The sequence below is a fragment of the Hirundo rustica genome, chromosome 10, assembly GCF_015227805.2.
Source record: "Hirundo rustica isolate bHirRus1 chromosome 10, bHirRus1.pri.v3, whole genome shotgun sequence".
In the NCBI taxonomy this organism is placed as follows: domain Eukaryota; kingdom Metazoa; phylum Chordata; class Aves; order Passeriformes; family Hirundinidae; genus Hirundo; species Hirundo rustica.
This window is the reverse complement of record NC_053459.1, coordinates 19143476-19167728: the sequence shown is the minus strand read 5'-3', so window position 1 is coordinate 19167728 and position 24253 is coordinate 19143476. Positions and strand designations below refer to the sequence as shown.

The 24253-nt window shown below is 42.7% G+C and overlaps 1 protein-coding gene across 1 annotated transcript; it reads left to right on the top strand.

Annotated features, from left to right (window-relative positions):
- Positions 1-2064: 2064 nt before the first annotated feature.
- Positions 2065-22873, top strand: MFN1 (mitofusin 1). Its single transcript, XM_040073924.2, has 18 exons — positions 2065-2171; positions 2816-2937; positions 3756-3891; positions 4922-5084; positions 5708-5832; positions 7329-7437; positions 9696-9803; positions 10441-10594; positions 10705-10772; positions 15094-15215; positions 16670-16796; positions 17067-17171; positions 18216-18318; positions 19287-19516; positions 19983-20138; positions 20642-20838; positions 22021-22155; positions 22790-22873. Exons 2-18 carry the CDS (start codon positions 2823-2825, stop codon positions 22857-22859), a joined length of 2223 nt encoding a protein of 740 aa, XP_039929858.1. The 5' UTR covers positions 2065-2171; positions 2816-2822; the 3' UTR covers positions 22860-22873.
- The last annotated feature ends 1380 nt before the right edge of the window (positions 22874-24253 follow it).

Here is a 24253-nt window from a genome sequence, read left to right as displayed (position 1 = left end):
CTCGGACAGATAAAAGAACTTAGATTATGCTAGATACCATGGTTAAAATACCCATAAATAACTGTTGGAGTTTACATTTCTTTCTTCATTGACTGTAAATTTGTAATGTAAGATTGTCTAATGCAAGCTTTGTATAGAGACAGTTAATGTATCAAACATTTCTTGATCGGTGAGATTTGGTGTTATCAGCTTCTAGGCATGCAAGGGTCTTTGGATTTGATTTTTAAAGCTAAGGATAAAATTTGGCTGCATGTTATCGATTAATGGAAGTTCTGATTTCCAGAGAAGTGTTTCTGCAAAGTCCATGAACTTAGTGTTTATTTTGTTGTGGGAGGCAAGACCATTTCTGTCACTTAGAAATGCTGATTTACTAGATCTTGTGTTCTGTCATTGAAAAGGGCAACCTGAGGGTGTCTTGCTGTATTTTATTACTCCCTTGTACAGAGAATGACAGTGTCTGTGGTTGAATTGCTGATTTCCTATTTTGAACACATTCTTCCTGGCTAGCTTAAAATGGTGGCAATAATACAGTTAACAAAACACTAAGATGAATTATTTTCTATATGGAAAATTAGTTTTGCTCATATATTTGAAAGAGGGAATGCTGGTTCTCTGAAAACTCTGCTCCTCCTGATGGCACAGAGATGGAATGGTACAGCTGAGATCTGGAGAGAAAGCTGCTCTGGGAGACAGTGACAAGAAGGAGAAAAAAGGCATTTAAAAATCCCCCAAGATAAATAAAGGAGGCTTAAGAAGTGTGTATATTTACATAGACCAGCACTGTGTCCCCAGCAGGAAAGGTGGTGTCCTGTGCCAGCACACAGCCCTGTGACACAGCAAACTTTCTTGTTGGCATGAATAACTTCACGGCTGTCTTTGAGTTATTTCTGATCTCTGAACTGGGAATCAAAACAATACCCCACAGGAATGTTGTGAAGCCAAATCATTCCAAACTAAAATGCAGTGTCAAAATAGGAAATGTATCCAAGGTCATCTTAGGTTGGATCTTATAAATGAGGGACTAATGTTAGTATTCTCTTTTTAATATCTATCAGGGAGTAAATGGAAGTGTACAGGAGTAGCAAGTCTCTTTTTAAAAGGGAACACAAGTACACTGCTGGCTTCCATATGATCTGCACGTTAAAGAAAGTAAGTTACCAAGTAGTAGGAAAAATAGCTAATGAGTCTGCCTAGAATCTGGAAGGCTGAAAGGCATGGCTGAGCACGCCAAGGACAGCGAAGACATTTGGGTTATTTGGGTGAAGCACGTAAGTGGAAGGTGAGTGCTCTGACGCGAGTGCAGCTGCTCTGGTACCAGCACAGATCTGTCACCCTGGAGCCCGGGCAGCTCCTCTTCGTCTGGGGTGGCAGAAATAAACTGTAGGCACCAGCACTGTGCCAGTATTTATTCAAAGCAGTATCAAATTCTGGTTGTTCACTGGTACCTGCAAGGTTCAGCTGTTTCAGGAACAGCATTCCAAGCAGAAGCCATGCCAAATCATGAGATTGGTTTTAGTAGGATTTTGTATTTGAGAAATCTGTATTTGATTCTTTGCTTTTCAGACTTTTGAACCCTTAGTTTCAATGTGTGACTCGATTTTAGGGGTATTTTCCAACCTTAACAAATCTCTTTGTGTCAAGTACCTGGATCAATGTTTCCTACTGAGCAAAATACTTTTTTTTTTTTTTTTTTAATGTGAAAGATTGTTGACTTCGAAACAAAGTTTACATCCCACAAATTATTGCAACATCTTAAAATACAGCTGATTAGTAATCCTCGAATAACACGTTCTCTAGAATGCTGTTGTCGCCGGTTTTCACTTTGGTTCTCGTCTCCTAATGCTCGTGTATGGAGTGTACGCGGTACCGGCGCTCTTTAACCCCTGAAAGCCCGGAGCGCTGTCACTCTGCGGGCTCCAGCTCCGTGGTGCTGCGGCCGCGCCCCGGCCGGACCATCCCGCGCTCCTGCCCGGCTCCATTTCGCGACCTGCCCGCGCTCAAGATGGCGGCGGCCGCCCTCAGCCCGCACTGAACATGGCGGTGCCCGCGCGGGCGCGGGGTCATGGGAGGAGGAACGGGAAGTGACGGCCCCCGTCCCGGCGGCGGCGGTGACGGGCACGGCCGGGGCCGGCGGGGCTCCGTGAGGGACAGGGGCCGGGACCGGGAGCTCTGTGAGAGACTAGGGGAGAGCGGGGGCTCAGTGAGGGACCGAGGCTATGCCAGGGCTCCGTGAGAGACCGGGGCGAGCGAGGGTTTCGTGAGAGACCGGGGCCGAGCCAAACCTCCGTGCGGGACCCGCGCCGAGCCGAGGCTCCGTGAGGGACTGGGGCTCAGCCCAGGCTCCATGCGGGACCGGAGCCGAGTCAGAGCTCTGTGAGGGACCGGCGCTGAGCCGAGGCTCCGTGAGAGAGAGGGGCTGAGGGAGGCACCTTGAGGACTGGGGCCGCCGCGGCCCCTCGGCCTGACCCCGCCGAGCCGGGGCTCCGGGAGGGAGCGGGGCCCGTCCTCGCTGGCCGGCGGGGAGGCGGGAGCCGTGTTTGACGAGGGGAAAGCCTCGTGTTTCCGGCACAGACAGCAGCAGATCGGTTCGAACCTGTCCCCGAGTTTCGCCAGCCGCTCTTGGCGCTTGTGGCAGGCAGAGATCAGAGTAAACAGCGCACACTGAGCTTACTGCCCTTCGGAGTTTAGAGCTTTGGTTTGGGGTTTCGTGCGTTTTTGTTTTGTTTTGTTTCTTAATGGCTGTGTGAGCAGGGTATGAGTTTTAATTAGCTGAGTGTACCGAGTGTTTGGTCACTTTATGAACCTTTCCTTGCAGCTGCAGCATGGCAGAAGCATTTGTCTCTCCACTGAAGCACTTTGTGCTGGCCAAAAAGACCATCACTGCCATCTTCGACCAGCTGCTGGACTATGTCACTGAGGGAGCAGCCTTTGTGGAAGGTGAGCTTTCCCCTTAAACACGAGAGCCTTGTGCTTTGTTTGTAGTATGTTTTACAGCAGCATAACGTACCTTATGTTGTCTGTTACTGTGCTGTTTGTATAAACATGCACCTTCAGAAACAGTCACATTTTTCATTCGATACTAGGGGGTTTTTTTCTCAGATTGTGCTGGAAGGAATGCCTGGCATGGCTACATACCTGAAAAGCTGATTAAGTCACTTGTACTGGCAGCCTGCTCTCCTTTCTGTGAGGGTGAAAGCTTAACCACCCTGCTCCTGTAGTTCTTTGGCGGTTTCTTTTGCAAAGAAGGAAGGACAGTTTCTGCCATTTTTCAGCAGAGATGTGCATCAGTGATGCAATGCAGGGAACCACTAGTCACACCCTCAGAGATTTTAGCAGTGTGGAATGTGTGTGGCCACACAGAGTTGGTTGCTCATCATCCCAGTGAGCTCTGCAGGGGGAAGACAGCCCAGCTGAGCTGGTGTAGCCATGAGAGGTCCTGGCTTTCCTTCCTGAAAGAATCAAGTGTCCCAGGGAACTGGGCAAGTGAGCCTATCAGGCTGTGTTCACAGGGCTGGTGGATCAGTGGTTGGATTGGTGATTGATCTGATGTGATTTATGTTGTGATTTCACCAATGCTTGTGGCGGAGCTGTGGAATGATAAGAGCTGGTATCAGTGTGTGTAGTGGGATTTTGCTTGGTTCGTTTAACCACTGTAATTAAAATTTGCAGTTGGTGTGTTAAGTGCTGATTACTTACACCTTTTATCACTGAACACATTCTCTGATTGCTTTTATGTTTCTCCTTTCTGTGTGTAGCCACATACAAGAACCCAGAGCTTGATCAGATAGCAACGGAAGATGAACTAGCAAAAATCCTAGAATATAAAAAAAAGCTGGCAGTCATTGGAGAGGTGCTCTCACGGAGACACATGAAAGTGGCATTTTTTGGCAGGTAATGAATGAAATTACCAGTACTTAATTTTTTTTTTTTTTTTTTTTTTTTTTTACTTGGGAAGGTCAGAGGTGGTCCTGTACTCCAGAATGGCTTTTTTTAAGCTGGTGGTTTTGGTTTTTTAATATATTCTTTTTGTTCTGGACTGTTCCTGCTGAGGACTTTATATATTTGATCAGAAATGCTGAAGAACTAAACTTGGATCTGTTCATGTTTCTGTCTATATATAAGCAGCTGAAGAGAAACAGAGATGGTTGTCTGGTTGGTTGTAACATTAGTCTGACAGATTCCTGTGGTGATTTTAAGGGTAGCAGTAACAATGTGGTCTGCTAGTCCACTTTATTTCAGGGCAATTGATTTTTCTGTGCTTACATTTAAACATGTGGTTACACAGTTTTGGAGTGTGAATTTTCATGGTTCTAACACTTCTGTAATAGTATTAGCAAAAAAAACCATGTACAATAGTACATTTTCCTGAAAGTATTTTAAGAATTTAAAGAAAAACTATAAAAAGTTCTGGAATAAGGAAATTAGTTATATCTTAGCCTTGATATTTCAAAAAGTTAGAAGTTGAATACGAGCTGTGATGTGTGATAAAAGTTTCCCCTTTGCAAAGGGAAAAAGTTCTGAGGAAGGAAAAAGAGAACTCAGCTCACCATCTGGCATTTTGAATCAATTTGTGAACTGTTCTACAGCGAGCACTGAACTTTTTCTGGAAGTAGCCCAAAAACGAGTGACTGTCTATGTAACTTCATGCTGTTGTGTAATAGTTAAACCCCAGATATTTCTGGGTGAGGGGTAGAGGCTTAGTGCAAAGTAGGACACTGCTGAGGACTGGAAGTTGTTGCAGAGGGTGGAGTTGGTGACCAGTTCCTCTGAGTGAGCGCTCCCCACTCTCTCCTCTGTACCCAAACCTGCTTCTGCTCTGTGGGGCTGATGCACTCCAATGGGGGTGCATTCAGTTCAGCACAAAGGTGTGTTTGATGCTGCTGTGCTCTGCTCAAAGTGCTTTTGTTTTCTATCCCTCTAGAACAAGCAGTGGGAAAAGTTCAGTCATTAATGCAATGCTGTGGGATAAAGTACTTCCCAGCGGGATTGGCCATACAACAAACTGCTTCCTCAGTGTGGAAGGGACTGATGGAGATAAGGCTTATCTTATGACAGAAGGATCAGATGAAAAGAAGAGTGTCAAGGTACATTTGTTGGATGATTTCATGCTAATTTTCACAGGAGCTGATTCTCAAAGGGTCTCTTTTAACAACAGTTTCAAGTCCTACAAAAGTATGAGGCTCACTCATTCTGCATTTTTAAGTTCTTATTTAGGAGGGAAAAAGGAACTAATGAAAGTGCTCTGCTCCACAGTTCTTCTTGGCTGTTCTAGAGAAAAAACTAATGTGTGTCTCACTGTAGCATAGCATGTGTTGAGTGATTTATTTTTATAGGACTAAGTGAGTCCTGTTACTGATAGAGGGTTTGGAATGTGCCCTTCACTTGGACTTAGGGTGCTCATCTTATTGAACTGCTTACACTGCTATGTTAAACCTCTGAGGCAAATTCATGATGATGCTCCGTAGGGAACATTGGTGCCTCAAAAGAAACTCTTGTCTGAGTTTCAAGGCACAGCTTCTTCTTTAGATGCTGGTGAGTTGAAGAGCTTAAAAAAAAGTCACAGCTATTCACCAGAACAAAGTATGAACTCTGTTACCCTGTTCAAGATAGATCCTGTCCAAGTTTCCTTGAGAACTGAATTAGACTGGGTTACAGACTTGTTTGAGGTGCATATTGATGTTTGTCTTCTCTTTAATGCTCTCTCTAGACAGTCAATCAGCTGGCTCATGCACTTCACATGGATAAAGATTTGAAGGCTGGCTGTCTCGTCCATGTCTTTTGGCCCAAGTCAAAGTGTGCCCTGCTGAGAGATGATTTGGTTATAGTGGACAGGTATTTTCCTGTTTTAGTAAATATTTTCTTAAGGATATTAGCCATTACAATGTTTAGAAAAGAGATTGGTTTGGATTCAAAATTCTTGAAAGGCTTTTTTGTTTGCAAATACAGAGTTTGTTCTCTCGTACGTACTGCTTGTCATCACCCTCCTGATTCTGCCCTTGTAGCAGTTGGAACAGACAAGTGTCTTGTGACTGAGCTGGAAAAGGGAATAGCTTTTGGCTGAGGATACTCTACCTTTAAAACAAACAGTATAAAGTGTGAATAGGGGTTGTTGCAGCAACAACCTTTTGCCCATTTCCTTTCTTGAAACGCTTCAAACTGATCATGTGAAGTATAAACAATGTGGACTTCATTTTTAAAAGCTTCTGATAAGAGTGCCTACGTAGCAAAGTAATGGGTGACCTCAAAATGTGGTTGTGGCTGTGTCAGCTGTGTGTGCCCTGTGTTAGGCTGACATTTCCTATGTGTTGATGTGTTGAAAGAATTCTGGAAGTGCTTGCTTTGTCCATGCCAAATGCCATTATTTCTGGCCACTGTATTATAACCTGGTAGTTGCTTTTCAGACCGTCAGGTGATCTGTACCTGATGTGTAAATCAATCAATAAATAAATAAATAAATTTGAGAGTAATTCACACTAGGTCAGTGAATTTTCAAGCACGTTTTCTTTGAGAAAACAATGCTCAGTGTGTATTCTAATAAATTGCAGTGGGCTTTTTTCCATCTCTGTCTTGTACTTTGAAATTACTGGGAGTTTGTTATTATTGTCATGGGTCCATGATCTTGGATCTGCACAGCCTCTGTTGCTAAAGGTAAAAAGTAAAGGAAAAAGAAAAGAGCATATATTCTGAGAGAGTAGGTACTTGAAAAGAGCAAATCATCCTTTTACTGTTAAATTGAGAAAGTTTGAACCAGCAATAATTTATTATTTTAATTATTATTTTATCAAATTATTATAAACTAATTAAATTATTAAATTGCAAACATGATTTAATGCTCATATTCCACTTGATTTTCTTTTAACGGATAGCACTGTAGTTTTAGCTTCGTTTTGGTTTCTTCTTAAATGAACAGCTTGCATAGCATATTGCTTTTAACTTGGACTATATTAATGAAAAAAAAATTAAAACTACAGTCTCTTCTGATTAAAATTATGATCTGAGGAGGGGAGCCATTGTGTGAGGCTGTTTGGGTTTCAGATGGACTGCCTGTCGCTTCACTTGGCAGTTAATTATATGTGCATACTTACTAATCAGAAATTGCATTTTGGAACGAGTAGGTAGTCTAATGATCAAGGGACTGATAAATTCTAGATGGTAATTGGCTTGTGGAGTGTTTACCTTAAGTCTGAGGTAGGCATCAGCCTCAACATACAAACCTCTGTAACTTCTTGCAGGGCCCTTAGGCATTTCCACTCTATTTTTATCAGTTTATAAAAATCAACTACTTTTTTGCTGTATAAATAAGAGTTTGGTTTTTTTGTTCTCGACAGCCCTGGCACAGATGTCACTACAGAACTGGACAGCTGGATTGACAAGTTCTGCTTAGATGCTGATGTGTTTGTGCTGGTTGCCAATTCTGAATCAACTCTCATGAACACGGTATGATGTGCAATGATTTTATGTTACTTCTTCATTTAAATATTCAGGAGTTCCATAACCAGAATAGCTGAGACCTTTACAGGAGGTGAATCACTGCACTTAGATCTTGTGAATAGGATTTGGGGGTGGGAGGCAAGAAATTATGTATATCCCTCACTAGGGAAAGGAGAAGGAAATTTAAATTTCTTACTGGCTTGGCTTTCTCTGCCTTGAGCATCATAACTGTCCTTTCCAGTTCAGTTGTGTTTTTGATAAATGGGTGATGAGGTGCTTGTCTTGCCTTGCAATTTGTTGGTATTTGTTACCTGAAAGCACTTGTATTAATTATCAGAGAAATTATGGAGTATTTCATATCCAGAAATACTCCGTAAGTTCAGTAAAATATACAGACTAGGTGGAGGTGAGTTCCTGTCTTGTTCCTCTCTCAGGAGAGGGTGAATTCCCTTGGCACACCTTGTGTTGAGAATGGGTGCTGCAGGTTCCCCTCAGTGGGCTGGGTTTCTTCTGAGGAAGGTGTTTGCAGTCAGGGTTCTGTGCAGTGTGGAGAGCTGAAGATATTTTAATGTCTTAGTTCTGTAAAGCCTTGTTTCAGGAGAGACAAGAGTTCTCTGAACCTTGCAGCCTAAGTATTGTAGCACTTGTAGGAGGAGAACATTTAAGGTAGCCAGAGGAGCTGTTGTGATTATCAAAATACAAGATCAGAAATTTGGTGTAATTTTGTAGTGATCTCCATTTTTGACTAAACTAAGTGTTGTGGATGCTGAGAATAAAAAGTTTACTAAGTTATTGCAAGTGTGACTACCAGAATACATAGAAATGCTACTGAGAAAATTCTTGATTTTTATTAAGCCTACTGCAGACAAATAATATTCTCTGGTTGTTCTGAGCATAGCTCTGAGCTGAAAGGTCTGAACTTTTTAACTGTTGAGACACTTTTTAATACAAGACAGAGCTGAGTGTGCAAAGACAGTATTTCTTTGCATTCTAGCAAATTAGAATAGTTTGGTAGAAGCCTGAGAAAGAATATAAGTTTAAAAACATTGTGTTCCATCCTCTGAGCTAAGTCCACAAAAAGTCAAATACAAGAGATGTGATTCAGAAGAAAAAGAAAATTCTGAAAACATTCAAGGCAAAGCGGATTTGGCACCACTGTGGCCATATCTTCTCTATTATGTCATACGAGTGACACTTCTAGGCTTTCAGTATGGACAAAATCTGTAAGTTGTTTACATAATGTGTGTAACACAGTTGTTGGGGTGTTTTAATTAAAGGAAAAAGAAAAATTAGTTCAGTGAACATCTCATCGCTGTGTAGATAACATAAGTTATCCTGCAGATAAAGCTTTTGAGAACTATGTTCTCATCCTCCTTAAGCATTGTTTTTCCCTCTTGCCATAAGTTTTGAGAATACTTGGCATTATTCTGCCACACTGCCAGAGATTTTGTTTGTGAAAATGTGATTCTTCTACTGTTCCCTCATAAATTCTCCTCAGACAAAATTCTGATTTCTGCAGCAGTGATCTGGTTTGCACATGCTTATTCTCAGCTGATGGAGAATAATGGATCTCCAGTGCTGTGTGCAGGATATGTCGTGGTGTCCTGCTGCAATCTGGAAAAGTTTATGGCAGCCCAGGCATCCCTTCTGTTTCAGCGTTGCTGAGTGGGGACTCACTCCATCACGACTTGCCCATTATGACTCTGCAAAAACCAATAATGGGTGGTAGGTGCAGGCAAGAGGCTTAAATACACCTGATTTTGTTAAATTAAGACACGCATCAATGACTTTTTTTGCTGTGTCTCAACCATACCTCCTCATGCAGGAAGTGTTCTCTGTAGTTCAAGCTCATGTTGCCTAGCTGAAGAATAGTTAGATGATGTATTTGTTATCTGGATATAAAACCAGATTTTACAGGTCAGCAGGAGCATCTTGATGCTTCAGGTAAGGGAGACTTCATTGCTTTAGTTAGACATCAGTGTTTTATGAACTATTTTTTGGAAGTTTTCTTAGTTGGTATTTTTACCAATTTTAAGGAAAGTTACAGCATCTGATTTTTAGCACTGACATCAGTTTTAAGACATTTGGTGACTTTTGAGCTACCCCAAGCCTGTTTTGTGCTGGATATCTGTGGGTTTTAATACTGGTGAGTTCTTTATTATAATCTTTTTAAAAGCTGGATAAATTCCAGAATCTGTTAGAGAAGAATGCTTTACTCTGGTTTGGATGTCTAGGGAAATTTCTGTTTGTGCTTTAATTCTTAGGAGAAACATTTTTTCCATAAAGTGAACGAACGTCTTTCCAAGCCAAACATCTTCATCCTCAATAATAGATGGGATGCCTCTGCATCAGAACCAGAGTACATGGAAGATGTGAGTGAATTGATGGCTCTTACATGGGTTGACAGTTAATTAATATGTATTAATATGGAAACACCAGCTTTGTCTTATTAATAAAAGGCTAAGTTACATGGTCAGAAAATGGAAATAACCTATTCCTCGTTTCAAGCAAAAAACAACTTGCAATTCAAATTACTGTATATGCAGGCAGGTAATAAAATGGGGGACTTCTTTAGCACCTTTTTCCTCCACAGTTAAGCTTGGTTTTTATTCCTATTTGTACTACCTTTTGTTTCTGCAGTGATAGTGCACCCTGAGGGCACAGTTATACATTTATACCTGCACAGAGTATCTGGGAAAGTGCAGCATTAGATGGGAACAGTTTGGATCTTCAGATTTTCCCAACAGCAGCCAGCTTGCAGTGAGAATCATTTCTCCATGTATGGGGAGTGAAGGGTTTGCCCCAGTAACTGGCTGAGATCTCTGACTTACGTAAATACGATTGTAGGAGGAAGTATTGTTGTGTCCAGATCTGTTTGAAGGAGTGAAAGCAGCTGCTGCCTCTGTAGGGTTGGCAGGCATCTGCTGTCAGAGGGGTGGTTCAGCATCTGTGATGTGTTGATGGCTCAGTTTTTGCCTTTCTTTCATGAGCTTTTTCCCTTTCCCTTAGGTGCGTAGGCAGCACATGGAGCGCTGTCTGACTTTCCTGGTCGATGAGCTCAAAGTGATTGATCCTGTAGAAGCAAGGAATCGCATCTTTTTCGTTTCAGCAAAAGAAGTTCTGAGTGCCAGGAGACAAAAGGCCCAAGGAATGCCAGAGGGTGGTGTGTAGGAATTGCTGCTTTTCCTCAAATACAGAAAAACACTCTAAAACCTGATCAATATATTTAAGATGCAGTCCCTGCTGTCTTCCTTATGATTTGTTGTTTCACAGGTGGAGCACTTGCTGAAGGATTTCAAACAAGATTCCAGGAATTTCAGCATTTTGAGCAGATATTTGAGGTATTTATGAAGGGCTTTTTAGACTGCCTGGTTTTTATTGTAAAGGAAGCTTTTTTCTTATGCTTAGCTTAATTATACTGAGCATTACCCATATTAGCAAGGGGAGGAGTGTAAGGTATTTAAACCATCTGCAGCTATGCATTTTCTGTGGGTTCTGTTCAAACCTTCTCATCTTGAGTAGCAGGGAGTTGTTGGAAAGGAGAATTATATCAATGAGGGAAGGGACCAAAACTCTTAGCTCATGTTTTGAGATCTCAGGACCAATATAGTCTATGTAAGAAGAAATTGCACATCTTGAAATGTGTATCACTTACAGCCAAATGCTGGTGAATGTTTGCAGCAAGAAATTAATTTTCATCAATGTAATTCTAAAAATTTGCTTTCATTTCTAAAGCCAGAGTTTTGAATCTATCAACATTTTGTACCCCTTAGCTCTGTTACTCTGGGTAGTAACGCTCTCCTTGCATCCTTTGTGCTGTACAGAATCCACCCTTCCACCTCAGTTTAGCCGTATTCATAGTTGGAGTTGACAGTTTCTACACAAGTAGACAGTTGAGTGGTTTCTTTGATAGGATCCATTTGACTTGCAAATTTGATAACTTTAATTAACTAAAGCCATTGTTGGATATCTTAAGGAGGCCTCTTGGGTATCCCTCAGTGGTTTTGTGTAAGAGTTTTTTTAAAAAAAATCAAACTGCCTCTGAAAAGTGCTTGTTCTTGCATTACAACAAACACATTTAACCTTAGCAAAACTGAATTATGTAGTGATGAGTGTATATCAGAAAGGTTTTAAAATAATAGCTTGATTTGGTCTTGCATAAGCAAGAGAATGTCAGACTAAATTTAATCCTTATCCACACTCATATGATAGGTGACTGAAGTGTTGAAATGATGGGTTCAGGGTACTGGCAGGGCCTGGCTCCATGAGACATTTCTTGTGTCACTAGCTGTAGTCAAATGCGAATGTTTTTTGCAATTTTCATCCTCAGAACCATAGTAGGAAACTTTGAGCTAGCAGGAAAAAAAGGGGAAATCAAGCTTCTAAATCAGTTATTGTTCTTTATTGGATTTTGCCATCTGCTGTACCCAAAGCTTTTTTGACAAAATCTCTTAAAATTACTGTTAAGCACTCAATGCTTAGAATATTTCAATGTGAAGATGAATGATGATTTATTAAATGATGTGGTGCTGTGTGTGCTCAGCACAACTGTAAATCAGATGTCACAGACTCAAGTTGGCCACAACAATGAGAAACATCTGTCACAGGATCACAACCTTGACAAGTTTCTGTGGCAGAGGCTGGGACAAGGACAATTCTGTGGCAGCACTGCATGGCCTTAATTCAACCTCTTTTCTTCTTTCACAATGTGTTACATTTGCTGCACACCTTACTCCAAGAGAGGGTGGATTCTGTAGTGTTTTACCCTGCTCAGCTGTGTTTCATCCTAAAGTCATTATTAACGGCTTTGAATAGGGGTGTGATCCCATCATTTAAAGAGAATGACAACTGCGCTGAGTTAAGATTGCCAAAGCGATTTAAATTTTCAGCGCTTGCTGTTGCAGGCTCTTTCACATTCAGGTTTTGTGCCAGTTTCCTAAGTTACAGTTTCTGTGCTTTTAAAGCAAGACTAAGACTGAAATTGTTTACCAGGTCTGAAGTCTTCAGACCTAATGCTCAAGTTACTGTCACCTGAGCTGATGAAGTAGCTGACATCAGCATAGTGTTGGCATTGGTTCTGCTTGCCAGCTCTCGGCTCTGTATTAATGAGGAATCTCCGACTGCAGGGAGAACTTTCTGTGTGAAATCCTCACTGATAACCGTGCCTTGTGCACTGCCAGACCAAACTCAGGCGCTGTGCAGCCCTGAGTACAGCCTAAGCACTTCTGCCTGAAGCACTTTGCAGTTACTCTGTTTCCTGACAGAGGAGCTGCAAGTCCCAGCATCTTGGATTACATTCCAGTGTGTGAAAAGGAAGGGATGAGAGCACAGATGCTTCTGTCTGTCCTCATCAAACACTGACTCCTCCCCTGCTCAGTCTGTCTTGCCTTTAGCTCCTTGTCCTGTTCAGGTGCCCTCCTCAGACTTCCCAAACATCTCTCACTTTTTTGTCCAGCTCACATCTCTCAGTAATCTGTCACCTCACAGATCTGTCCACATGTGCCTTGTTCCTCCTGGCTGTATCTGCTGGGTTTGCTCCTTCTGGATTCTCTCACCCTGCTTTTGTCTTCACTAAAATTGGACAGCTTTTCCCTCTTCTCCATATGGGCTGAGAAGAGGGACTGTTACTTCTCCAGTACTTCCACTTTCCTGATTTTGGTATCAGTTCCCTGATAGGAAAGCCTGTTCATTCCAGAGCTGATATGAGCTCAGTATAGATAGAATCGTAAAAACCCGAAAAAATCTAGAAACAACCCACCAGTGCTAGTTAGTTATGGTATGAGAAAAATTTGGACTATTTTTGAAAGGCTTGTAAGATTTATATAGACTTTTGTGTGAGGGCAAAAATTATTCCAAAACTAGATGAAACATTTGTCTGCAAAGCACGAGGTGGTTGAAGTTGCTAAAAAAACACTGGTGCAGGCATTACTAGAAACTCTTGTAAGCAGTGGGGAAATCCAAGATTTTAGAGATTCATGTAGTAGCTTTAAAAAGTGTTGCTATTATGTATGTGAGCTGTATTGCAACAAAGGAAAGGAGAGAGGCAGTCTTAAAGCATTGAATTCGTGGATCAGTTCTGAATTTTTATATTGGGGAATAATTGAAAGTGGTCAGTGTATTTGCTGAAATTTTACAGTGAGGTACAGCAAAGAAGTGCCTGGGCCCTGCACTGTATGCAGTAGTGCCTGGAGGATATCCTACATAAAACCAACCCCACTGTGACTTAGGTTGAGGTGCTTCTCAAGTTTCTCAGAACTACTGGAAGAAGTGGTGTGGGAAGCAGTGGAGGAGGGAAGCAGGGTGGAACCGTACTCCTGGCTGTAGAGGGAGGTGAAGGCAGAGCTGGAACAAGGCAGCTGCTGCAGAGCTCTTCCCTACACTGCCTGGGGATGGAATTCAGAGCAGACTGGGCACTTAATGACTGTCCTGGGCTGCTGGCAGTGGGCTGGAAGGTTCCTGGGTTTGGTTAGACTGTTGAAACACAGTTTATCTTGGTTTCAGTAAATACCTATGTACAGACTAACAGCAAAACTGCTGCTGTCCCCCTCTTATCTTTCCCTGTTGTTTAACTAACCTTTGTGTTTTTCCTAGTGCTCTAACTTGGATTTTCTGATTGTGTTGTGAGTGATTGTCATCCTTTTATCTACCACACACTAATATTGGGAAGACTCTGCTCTGTGCCTAGTCTAGCTCTTACAATGTGCTGATATTTAAGAAACTCTGGCCTTTCATTGCTGATTTCTAGATCTGCTTCGTCGAGGAACAGGGATTATGTTACCCATTTTCTTTATTTTGTTTTCATCTATTATTTTTAGATAGCTGAAATACATAATTACGGCATATGCTAAGGTCATAGGCAAGTCTTCTAAAAGCAATCTAAACCTGTGCCATGAAAGGTGAACCCACAGATGGAGAACAATTTAAAAATCCCATCTATCTGGTTTAAGGAAATCAGCTGCTCGCTTTCTTCCCCTCAAACACAAGAGCTTTCACTGTCCTGTATTTCTGAATTGCTGTTCAATATTTAAAATTGATTAGAAATTGTATCGTTAGAGCATTTTCTACTTATTTAGCGCTTCAATAGTATGCAAACAAGCTGATGTTCTAAGGACTACTTAACTTTTGTTTATCCCATGAGAAAACCCTTGTTTCTTATTCCTAATTGTGTATTTTGTTCCTGGATGGTCAGTATTGACATGAGAGAGTCAAATTTTATTGACAGAATTGCCTTTTGAAAGCAAGACTATGTAGTGCAACAAAGAAAGCTGAAGCCAGGCCCTATTGCTAGCATTCCTATTTGACATTTGTAATTCCAAATAGATGGTTTTGAAGATTTCCTGAAGAGATAGATTTATCTTATGAATCCATCCGAGTTTTCTTTTTTGTTTGTTTGTTTTGGTTTTTTTACATTATTCATTTATTTTAAAAGAATTAAAACCTATGCACATTACTGTGAATGGACACGAAGGCAGATTTGCTGCTATAGACTCATTTGAGATTTCAGTTTCTGTTGTCTTTTAATTTCTTTATACTTTCTCCCTTTTTACTTCCCACTGGTTTAATTTCATGGTAAAATTGGCAGCATGTGCTTTCTGACAGTGAAATTCCTGATTGTGTTGGCATGGAATTGCAGTAATGTGTTGTGGCTTGGGCCCCTCGCAGGAGTGTATCTCGCAGTCAGCCGTGAAAACCAAGTTTGAGCAGCACACTATCAGAGCTAAACAGATAATAGATACTGTGAAAAACATTATGGACACCATAAACGTGGCAGCAGCAGAGAAAAGGTAGGTGGGTTGGAGGGCTGGTTGGATTTGGTTTGTCCAGATCGTCTGAGGAGCCAGTTCTGTGCTGGTGACTTTCTTGGGCCATTGTGGACTTTAAAATTCACTTTTCTGCTTGGTAAGAAACAGACAATTTCCCTGGTGTGTCAGTATGTCCGTCTTACCATTGTTCACTTGCCCACTCCGTTGCGTTCTCAGTCTATGACTTCTCTACAGGGATCTTGGTTTACTTTGGTGTTCTTCATTACTGACGTGCAATCTGTGTGTTTTCAAACCTTTTTTACAGAAATATTTAAAATGTTAAGTTTTTATAGTGGTGTCCAACATTTCAGAGGGGATGTTTGGGTCTGCTCTACTCTCATTACACAGTTACAGAGAAGAAAAAAAAAAAAAAGAAGTATGTAGATGCTTTAATTTGCAAGTGATTAGAATACTGTAAGAATGAGATGAGCCCAAGCTAACAGAGCCTTGGCCTCTGGCCCTTTCCAGATTGCATCCTTAAATATCATTATTCTCTCTTCACTCCTGTAATCCTTTAGTGCTAATGATAGCAGCTCATCTGCTCTGTCTGGTAGCTTCATGTATCCTTTGAGGTTTGCATATGTGTGCAGTTTTTTCTCACTTTTGTTGCCACCTTGTGTCTCTTGTACACAGTGAACTTGCTGTCAGGATTAATCCTTCCCATCCATCTCCTTCCTGCCTGTCAATAATGTGTCTTTGTGTTTCAACAGACTCCACTGTGCTGTCAAACACACTCCTGTGCCTGAATACATCAGTTTTTACAGACTGCCTCTTTACATACTGACTTGTCTCACATTGTCAGATCCCAGGAAAACATGCTGTGAAATGTTTGAAAATATTCTGATATTCTACTTCTTTCTGTCAATTGACTTAACCAAAATGTCTGTGGTGACACCTCGTAGTCTGAATTGCTGTTTGTTATTTCTGCTGGCCCTTCAAGATGAAGTTGCTTCAGGTTTTCAGGAATTTTTGTTTAAGTGATGGGTCAAGGAATTCTAAGGAGACTTGTTTGTGACAAGGTTGGTTTCTGCCCTTTGCTTTGCAGGGTCATCAGACTCATGTCACTGTTCAGGAGCAGCTGTTTGTGAGCAGCAGTTTGATCAGATTTACCCTTTAAATCAGGCTGGACAAGTTATTAAAGGTCTCCTATTCCCCACACCTTTTTTAGTTGTAATTATGTGATTACACAGTGATAACAATTCTGCCTCGAGATGCTGGTTTTGAGTTGTGTTTGCTCAGCACAGCCTTGGAATGCTCGTGCACATGGAAGTACAGCCCCTCTGCAGCGGTGCCTCTGCTTTGGGCAGCCAGTGCCACTCAGCGTTCCCCTGGCTGCTCAGAAACCATCAGCTGGATGATCCATGCCTGCTTAGGGGCCTGTTTCTTTCCTGGGGGAATACATGGTGGTGATGGTGATTTCCTTTCTGCTGAGGTAGAGTCCATTCCATGGAAAAGCGAGAGGATCAGAAGGACAGGCTGGACTTCGTTCGAAATCAGCTGAACATTTTGACAGAAGACACCAAGGAAAAAATCAGACGCGTTACGGAGGAAGTCGAAAGCAAAGTAAGTAAAGGCAGTGGGAACAACTTCCCAGATCCAAGTGTTGCCTCCTCTCTCAGGCAGCTCCTTTTGGAGCCCACCCATCAGGAAATATGTTTGAAATGTCAGAATGTTCCTTTTTCAATACATAAAAAAACCCAGCAAAGCTTAAAATGGTGATCTTTCCTGACTGTCGGGTGATTGATTTCTTGGGGCAGTTCGTGCAGTAGTCTGTTCTCACTCTGTCTGGAAAAGGTGGCAGAAGCATTTTACGTATTTCCTGTGTTCTTCCAGGTCTCCTCTGCCATGACTGATGAGATTTGCCGGCTTTCAGTTTTAGTTGATGAATTTTATTCTGATTTTCACCCTTCTCCTCAAGTACTGAAACTCTATAAGACAGTAAGTTTTTTTGAATGTTTTGAAGCCAGGCTCTTTCTTTCCCTTTATTTCTACTTCTGTATTTTTTATAAATTGCATTGATTTTATGTGACTGAGCATTGCAGGGTTTTTGTTTGCTGACATGCATATCTCTACACAAAACTGAAAAAGGTTGAAATATTTTCTGCTTTGTTTTTGGAAAGAAGATAATTTTTTTCAGCATCTAGAGTAGTTCCTAATTTCAAGTCTTTGCTTCCAGTAAATAAGACTTTGCATAAATAATTTTCACTACTCCTAATATCAAATAAATCCGAAAATAAAATGAGTTTGCAAATACCCAAAACTTCTAATAAAAACTGGTTTTGGGGTATTTTTAACTTTTATAAATTCTTCCTCAAACTTAGTGCTTTAAATGAAAGTACATATACCTGTGTTTGCCTCTTGTGCTCAGATTTTGCTGATAATGACTGCCATAGCTCCCCCCTAGAATCACAGGATGTTCTGAGTTGGAAGGGGCCCACAAGGATCACTGAGTCGAGCTCTTAAATGGCTCATACAGGGATCAAACCCACAACTTTGGTGTTAACAGCACCATGCTCCAAGTACCTGAGCTCACCTCAGGCTGTTCCAGCCTGGCTGATCCCCTGGGAGCGCTGCATTGCAGGATAGTCTGTTCTGTTTCTCCTCAACAGAGTATCCTGACCCATGGGACTTGCTGGGCTGGGTTTGTCCCTGTGCAGAGCAGTGGAATTGGCTCCCATCAAATGACACAGTGAGGGCTTTGCAGGGCAGTAGGTGGTGGTTTGCTTTTCACTGTTACAGGTTATTGAAAGTACAGCCTCTTACGCCTTTTGATGTTTAGAGTCCTAGGGAAATCTTTCCCGTGTCACCTTAGTTAGGTTTTCAGTCCCAGTGTGCAGTTGGAAAGCATGGTATTCCCATGGAAACATGCTTTTGTTCCCACTGTAAAAACAGTGCTTAGTGTGTAACATATTCCTGCTCTATATAATGTAACTGATTGGCTAAATACAAATTGATGAGCTTGTGTTCTTTATAACACCTCAGGAACTGAACAAACACATAGAAGACGGTTTGGGAAAGAACCTGGCTGAGCGCTGCTCCAGTGAAGTCAACCAGTCAATGCACCAGTCCCAGCAGGAGATGATTGGTAGGAGGAGGGAGGAGGAATGGTAACACTTCACATTTAAAGAAGGACAATCTAAGAAAATCCTGTTTTAAAAGAATTTTCCTTCTGATCATGCTTAACGTTGATGCTATAAAGGAAAAGCTGTGATAGACCAGGACTGAGTGTTTAGCTCAGTACTCTGTTTCTGATACTAACCGGTAACAGATGCTGGGGGAGAAGAATAATAAACCAGGGTAAATACAGCAATCCCTCCCCATTTTAGGGACTTCTGAACTGTTACACTGCATCTGGATTAATGGCTTAAGCAAGTAGTAATGGACCTGTCCTTTGGAAACTCATCTAATCCTTTTTTAAACTTATTTTAAATTTGGCTTCCACAAAAGATACACCAAATGCACTAATTAATAGAAAATGTTTCTGCAGTATAATGCTCTCCCTAGGTCCCTCCAGACCCGGAATGTAAAAGTGCATTTCACAAAGAATTTGTGCACTCCTCGTTTGGTTTTTTTATCCTTTATAAGTAGTAACTTTATTACACATCCATCTCTATTTGGTCTGTTCCTGGTCATAAAAGATTCAGAGCAAGATCATGAAATTATGTGAGCCCTTCTGTCCTCTTATGTAATAATGTTGCCTTTTCTGTGTGGCACCACAGAATTGATGGATAAATCAGGTTTTTTTCTTGCTCCATCCCTATCTTTTGACCGCTGATAGAAAGTCTTTCAATTAATTTGAGTCTTTTTTTCCAGCAGTGCTTCCTTGGTGAGTTGATTTTCATGAGTGTTTTCTTGTATCAGAGCAATAAATTCCCTGCTCTGTTAAGGTCAATTCTGCTGAAATGCTGCTGATTTTACAAATTAATAATTAATGAGCTGGTCAGTGTAGATTCTCTAAATGGACAAAGCTGGTCAGCAGTGCAGAGATAATTGCTTGTGAGTATGTTCTTCTTCTAATGTTAACTCATTTTTACTATTTGTTCTTATTTCTAGAAAATCTGAAGCCATTGTTGCCTTCTAGTGTTCAGGATCAGATCCACTTGCTAATTCCATGCAGGAAGTTTGACCTTAGCTATGATCTAAACTGTCATAGCCTGTGTGCAGATTTTCAAGAGGATATCATGTTCCACTTTTCTTTGGGATGGACTTCTCTTGTAAACCGTTTCTTGGGTCCTAAACAAGCTCAGAAAGTACTCCTGGGATTAGCAGATCCAAACGTACATGTGAGTCCTTCAGAGCCTGGGCTGCCTTGCTTTACCTTGATGAGAATATATTGATTTTTACTCTGTGCCAGTGCTATTTATGCGCTTCCTGCTACCTTTCCCTAGATCCATTGTGTGAAATATTTTTTGGTGAGGGTTGCTTTTGTTGGATTATATTCAGGTTAGAATGGAACTAAAAACCTTTTAAACTTTCTGCAGCTGTTATACAAGTTGGCTTTCCTTTGGATTGAACCCTTTGAGTAGCGTATTCCATTTGTAACATCTGGATCAGAACCAGCCCTACACAGACCTTGATTCTCTGTTGGAGGAACTGTCAAAGCCTCCACTGCTCCTCAGGAGTCTTGTTCAGATTTCTCTGCTGAAGGCTTTCCTTCAAGTAAATCAAAGCCTGAATATATGAAAACAAACCCGATCTGTGTAGTTCCTTAACGCTTTTGACTCAGGCTGCCATGTTCCCATCTTCTAGATCCCTGGTCCTTTAGCCAGCACCCCGTCTGCCGCCAGCCTTCCTGCCATAACTCCTGAGAGCGTGCCCCAGGATGACTTTATGGTTCCTTTGGTGTTGAGTTTAGCCTCGCTGACCTCCCGGACCTCCATGAGCATCATCGTTGTTGGTGGAGTGGCAAGTAGCACTGGCAACATTCCCTGCTGGAAGGGATGGCAGGGGCTGAGCTGCTCTGGCCCGCCTGGGCTGTAACACAGGGTGTGCCACGGGGCCAGATGAGCACGTGCAGTGCCCCGGATACCCACAGTCAGCTCATAGTGAGAAGCCAGGCTAATCACTGTGAGGATAGCTGGGCATGTTCATGTGCCATAAATCTGTGTTCGGTGCCTGAATTAAATGGTAATCTGACCGTACCCCCTTTGGGTTGAATTTAGTTGGAGTTTTGCTTCTTCCTTCAGGAAGGAGCAGCAAGGCTTCTGTAACCTGCACATTCTCTGTGCCATTGGGAACCAGCCCACTTGAATGTAGCTGTATTGCTCTGCAGTAATAATATAGAAAACATTTATTTTCCTAAACAAGTCCAGTGAAAGGGCTGTGGAGTTGATTTTTAAAAAATGGGTGGAATTAGCTTTTATTCTGTAGGGCAACTTCCTTAAGCTAATGAAGATTTTGTTTTTCAGATTTGGAAAGCCATAGGCTGGAAGCTGATCTCGCTCTCCCTGAGCATGTACGGGCTGCTGTACCTGTACGAGAGGCTGACCTGGACCACCCGTGCCAAGGAGAGAGCCTTCAAGCAGCAGTTTGTGAACTACGCCACCGAGAAGCTGCAGATGATCGTCAGCCTCACCAGTGCCAACTGCAGCCACCAGGTGCAGCAGTAAGTGTCACACGGGCTGGGACAGGACACTGGCACTGGCCCTGCATGCTGGCAGCTCTGGAGTCCCTTGGCACGTCGTGGGAGGGGTTGGAAGAGACTTTAAAATGCCCACCTGAAAAAGCCAATACCTGCACCCCTGTGTGGCTGTGTGTGGTGCTCTGAAGATGGGGACTTTGTCCAGCACCTTACAGTAGTGACAGGAGAGATGGTTCTGGTGGAGGCTGAGTTGCTCTGCCCTTGCAGTGCCTGGAAGGATGAGCAGAGCTTCTGCCCCAGGAGCTGCTGTGGGCAAGTTCTGAGCAGCCAGTCCTGGCTCCTCTGCACTGCAGGGGATGAACTTTGACAGCCTTTCTGAACTACTCCCTGAGCTACACAGGAGAGGGGTTCTGCACCCTGGGGGCGAGAGGGTGCATTAGCAGCCCTGATTCTCTGAAATAATAAGTCAATCAAAACGCATAGATTCAAGAAGAAGCTAAGGAAGACAATCAGTCAGATATTACTTTAGCAGAGGCAAGTGGGAAAGTATTTGGGAAAGAGAAAACAAAAAAAAACCCAACCAAACAAAAAAGGAATAGTAAAAGTTTCGCTTCAGTAAAGAGATCCATCCTTGTGTCCAGCAGCTCTGTGAGGACATGAAGAGCTGCACTCAAACCAGTGCTCCAGTAGAGAGGAGAGGGTGCTTTGTCTCCTGCATGAGAGCTTGGGTGCTGGGCCCAGGCTGGTGGCTGGGTTTGTTTTCCCTTTGTGTGAGGAGGAGCCTTGGAACGTTGGGAGCACATGGCTAAGGAGGGATGTAGGATAGGGAGCCTCAGTGGGCAGGCCTGGAGCACTCCTCACCCTGCACAGGGCTTGTGTTCCTGTGAGCAGGGCACTGAGTGTGGCACAGGGCACTGAGCTTGGCAGTGTGGGGCTGCTCGGGCACCTCCTGCCACAGCCAGAGCCCCATCTCAGACTGGCACCTGTTAATGTTCTATGAAAATGGCCTGCCACAATGTAGGCATAGACTGGTGTGTTGAGGGTTTCTTATTTAATTTAGAAATACCATTAATTCTGTAATCCCATAACAGCTGGAGGTTTGTATGCTGTGTTCTGCACACTGCAAAGCCAAAAGATTTTATTTCTTACTATTTTTTTTAGCAGAAACTTCTGTAAATCATGATTATAAACTTGTTTTCACTTTAGGGAAATGGCCACTACTTTTGCTCGGCTCTGTCAGCAGGTGGACATTACTGAGAGAAACCTGGAAAAAGAAATAGCTAGGCTTTCCAAAGAAATAGATCAGCTGGAGAACATACAGAGCAGCTCCAAGCAGCTCAGGTAAGTCGGGGTGTGGCTGGCCACAAACATCTCTTAGCCCTGTTGACTTCAGAGTGATCAGTGCTTGCTGTTACTCTGAACTAGGGTAGTTCAGGTGCAGAACAGCTCTGGGTAAGTTAAATAAATATATGCTGCTGCCTCAGTGAATCAGCTAACCTCCAAAAATATTATTTCTTAGATCATCTTTACCCTTGTGTGGGAGACAGGCCTTAGACCAGAATTTTAGTCTCCTCTCAGTAACCTGAGGGTGGCACCTTCCTGAAGCCCCCTCACCAGAGGAGAGCAGAGGAGAGCAGCTGTGCTGTGCTGCCATGCAGTGCAGTACCCGTGCTGCCAGTGCTGGGTGTTTGCAGAGGAGGAACTTCAGCAGGTGGTGGTTCAGGGACTTGGAAGCAGCCTCGGCTGTAGTTTCCTGTTCTCTCCACCTGCTGCAAGGCTGCTCTGGCTCTGGACATCCACCACCACTGTCAGGTGAACATCTGCCACACACACCCCTTCTAAAAACCTGCACTGGCGTTTTCTTAATGCTGGGGGTGGCAGTAGAGGAATGGAAATTAAACACTGATGTCACTCCTGCCTTTGGAATGTTTGGACACTGAAGTAAATAAATCCCTTGCTTTTGTTTGTTTTACAGAAATAAAGCCATTCACCTTGAGAACGAACTAGATCGCTTCACAAAACACTTTCTTCAAAAGAGTAAATAAAACATCATTGTGAACCTTCCTGGTGCTCCTTTGTAGGGCAAAGTAGAAATTTTACAGGTGACACTTCGATTCTGTGGAGTCACTTGAAATGATTTATATTTTTAATATTACTCTGGTGACAGTTATTGTTAAACTTGGAATCAAACTGAAGAGCTGTGATATTCTTGAGTGTTATGTTCGTTTTGCAGATTTTGGGTTAAGAATTACCTTTAAACACTAAATGTTTTTGGGCACTTGACAAAACCCCAAATCCTCACTGGTTTTCACGAGTATGTAGCAGTGGCAAGTCTCACTTCCTGGCATCCAGGACTTTAGGCAGGGCAAGAGCTTAGCCCAGTCTTCTGCTTTGCTGCTGAGGAATTGTCCAGGGATGGAGGGGGCTGGTTTTCCATGTGGGTGTGATTTTGTTTAGTGAAGTATAGACTCTGGCGTGGGAAAGGACTCCTGACACGTTTGGGAAGCAGGTGCCAGTGTGTTGGGGAGCAGTTCCTCTTGAAAGGGCAAGAAACGAGGAGGGTGAACTGCAGTCAGGAAATGCTCAAGGCTTCTCTGGCACTGATTTCATGGCAGTGAACCATTTACTGCAGTTGGTAGAGCAGTGAAGAGATTCCTCTGAGCACGGGGCTAGAGCCAGGTCAGGTGAGCTCACAGCCAGGCACTGCAGGGTTTGCTCAGGTCTGGGCACGATTGGTGCAGCTTGGGGAGGGAAGCTCAGGGTGCCAGGGAGCTGCTGCGTTCAGGGAGCAGGACATGGTGAACCCATCTGTCCCTGCCCAGCTCTAGAACAGGTCTCCTCTAGGTCAGACTCCAGGCAGCTGTGCTGGAGTCCTTTACCTTTGCTCAGCTCCAGCAAAGCCTCTTTAAAAACCCTCTGCTGTTACTGTCTGCACTCATTTCAACATCTACTTTTTTCTAACTAGACTTTTTAAAATTATTTTAAAAGAAAAGCCTTTTCAGAGTATTTATATATTTTTATGGCAGTGTTAACGTTGACTAAGTTAGATTGAGCTCTAAGGTAGAGGAGTTTGCTGTTTTCCAGCAACTAAATGCTGTCTCACCAGGAAAGAGATGGAAGATGTAATGCTAGAGGTGTTAAAGGAAGACACCAGTGTGTTCAGGTGCTTGTTCTGACTGTGCATGGGGAGTTCTGGGGGTTTGAGGGAAACTCTGGCATCCACCCCTGAGTACCAGCCCAGCCTTGGTGTTGGTGAGGGCACAGCTGTGTATCAGTGCTCTGTTTGTGGAGCATTTGTACTGACGTTGTATCAAGAGAAAACTTTGAATGCATGTGTTCTACAGTTATTTATTAAAAAAGTCCTACCCCTGAGCTCTAGTAAGTTCTTTGGCAGTTCTGTCCCAGCACATCATTCCCACAGGTAACGCAGATCCAGGAC

What these genes read in the sequence shown, in the direction of transcription:
- MFN1 (XM_040073924.2), top strand. Translation starts at nt 2,823, where the DNA reads ATGGCAGAAGCATTTGTCTCTCCACTGAAGCACTTTGTGCTGGCCAAA. An exon ending in CCAAGGAATGCCAGAGGGTG is followed by an intron (nt 10,595 to 10,704) that starts GTGTGTAGGAAT and finishes GTTGTTTCACAG; the next exon opens with GTGGAGCACTTGCTGAAGGA. An exon ending in GTCCCAGCAGGAGATGATTG is followed by an intron (nt 18,319 to 19,286) that starts GTAGGAGGAGGG and finishes TCTTATTTCTAG; the next exon opens with AAAATCTGAAGCCATTGTTG.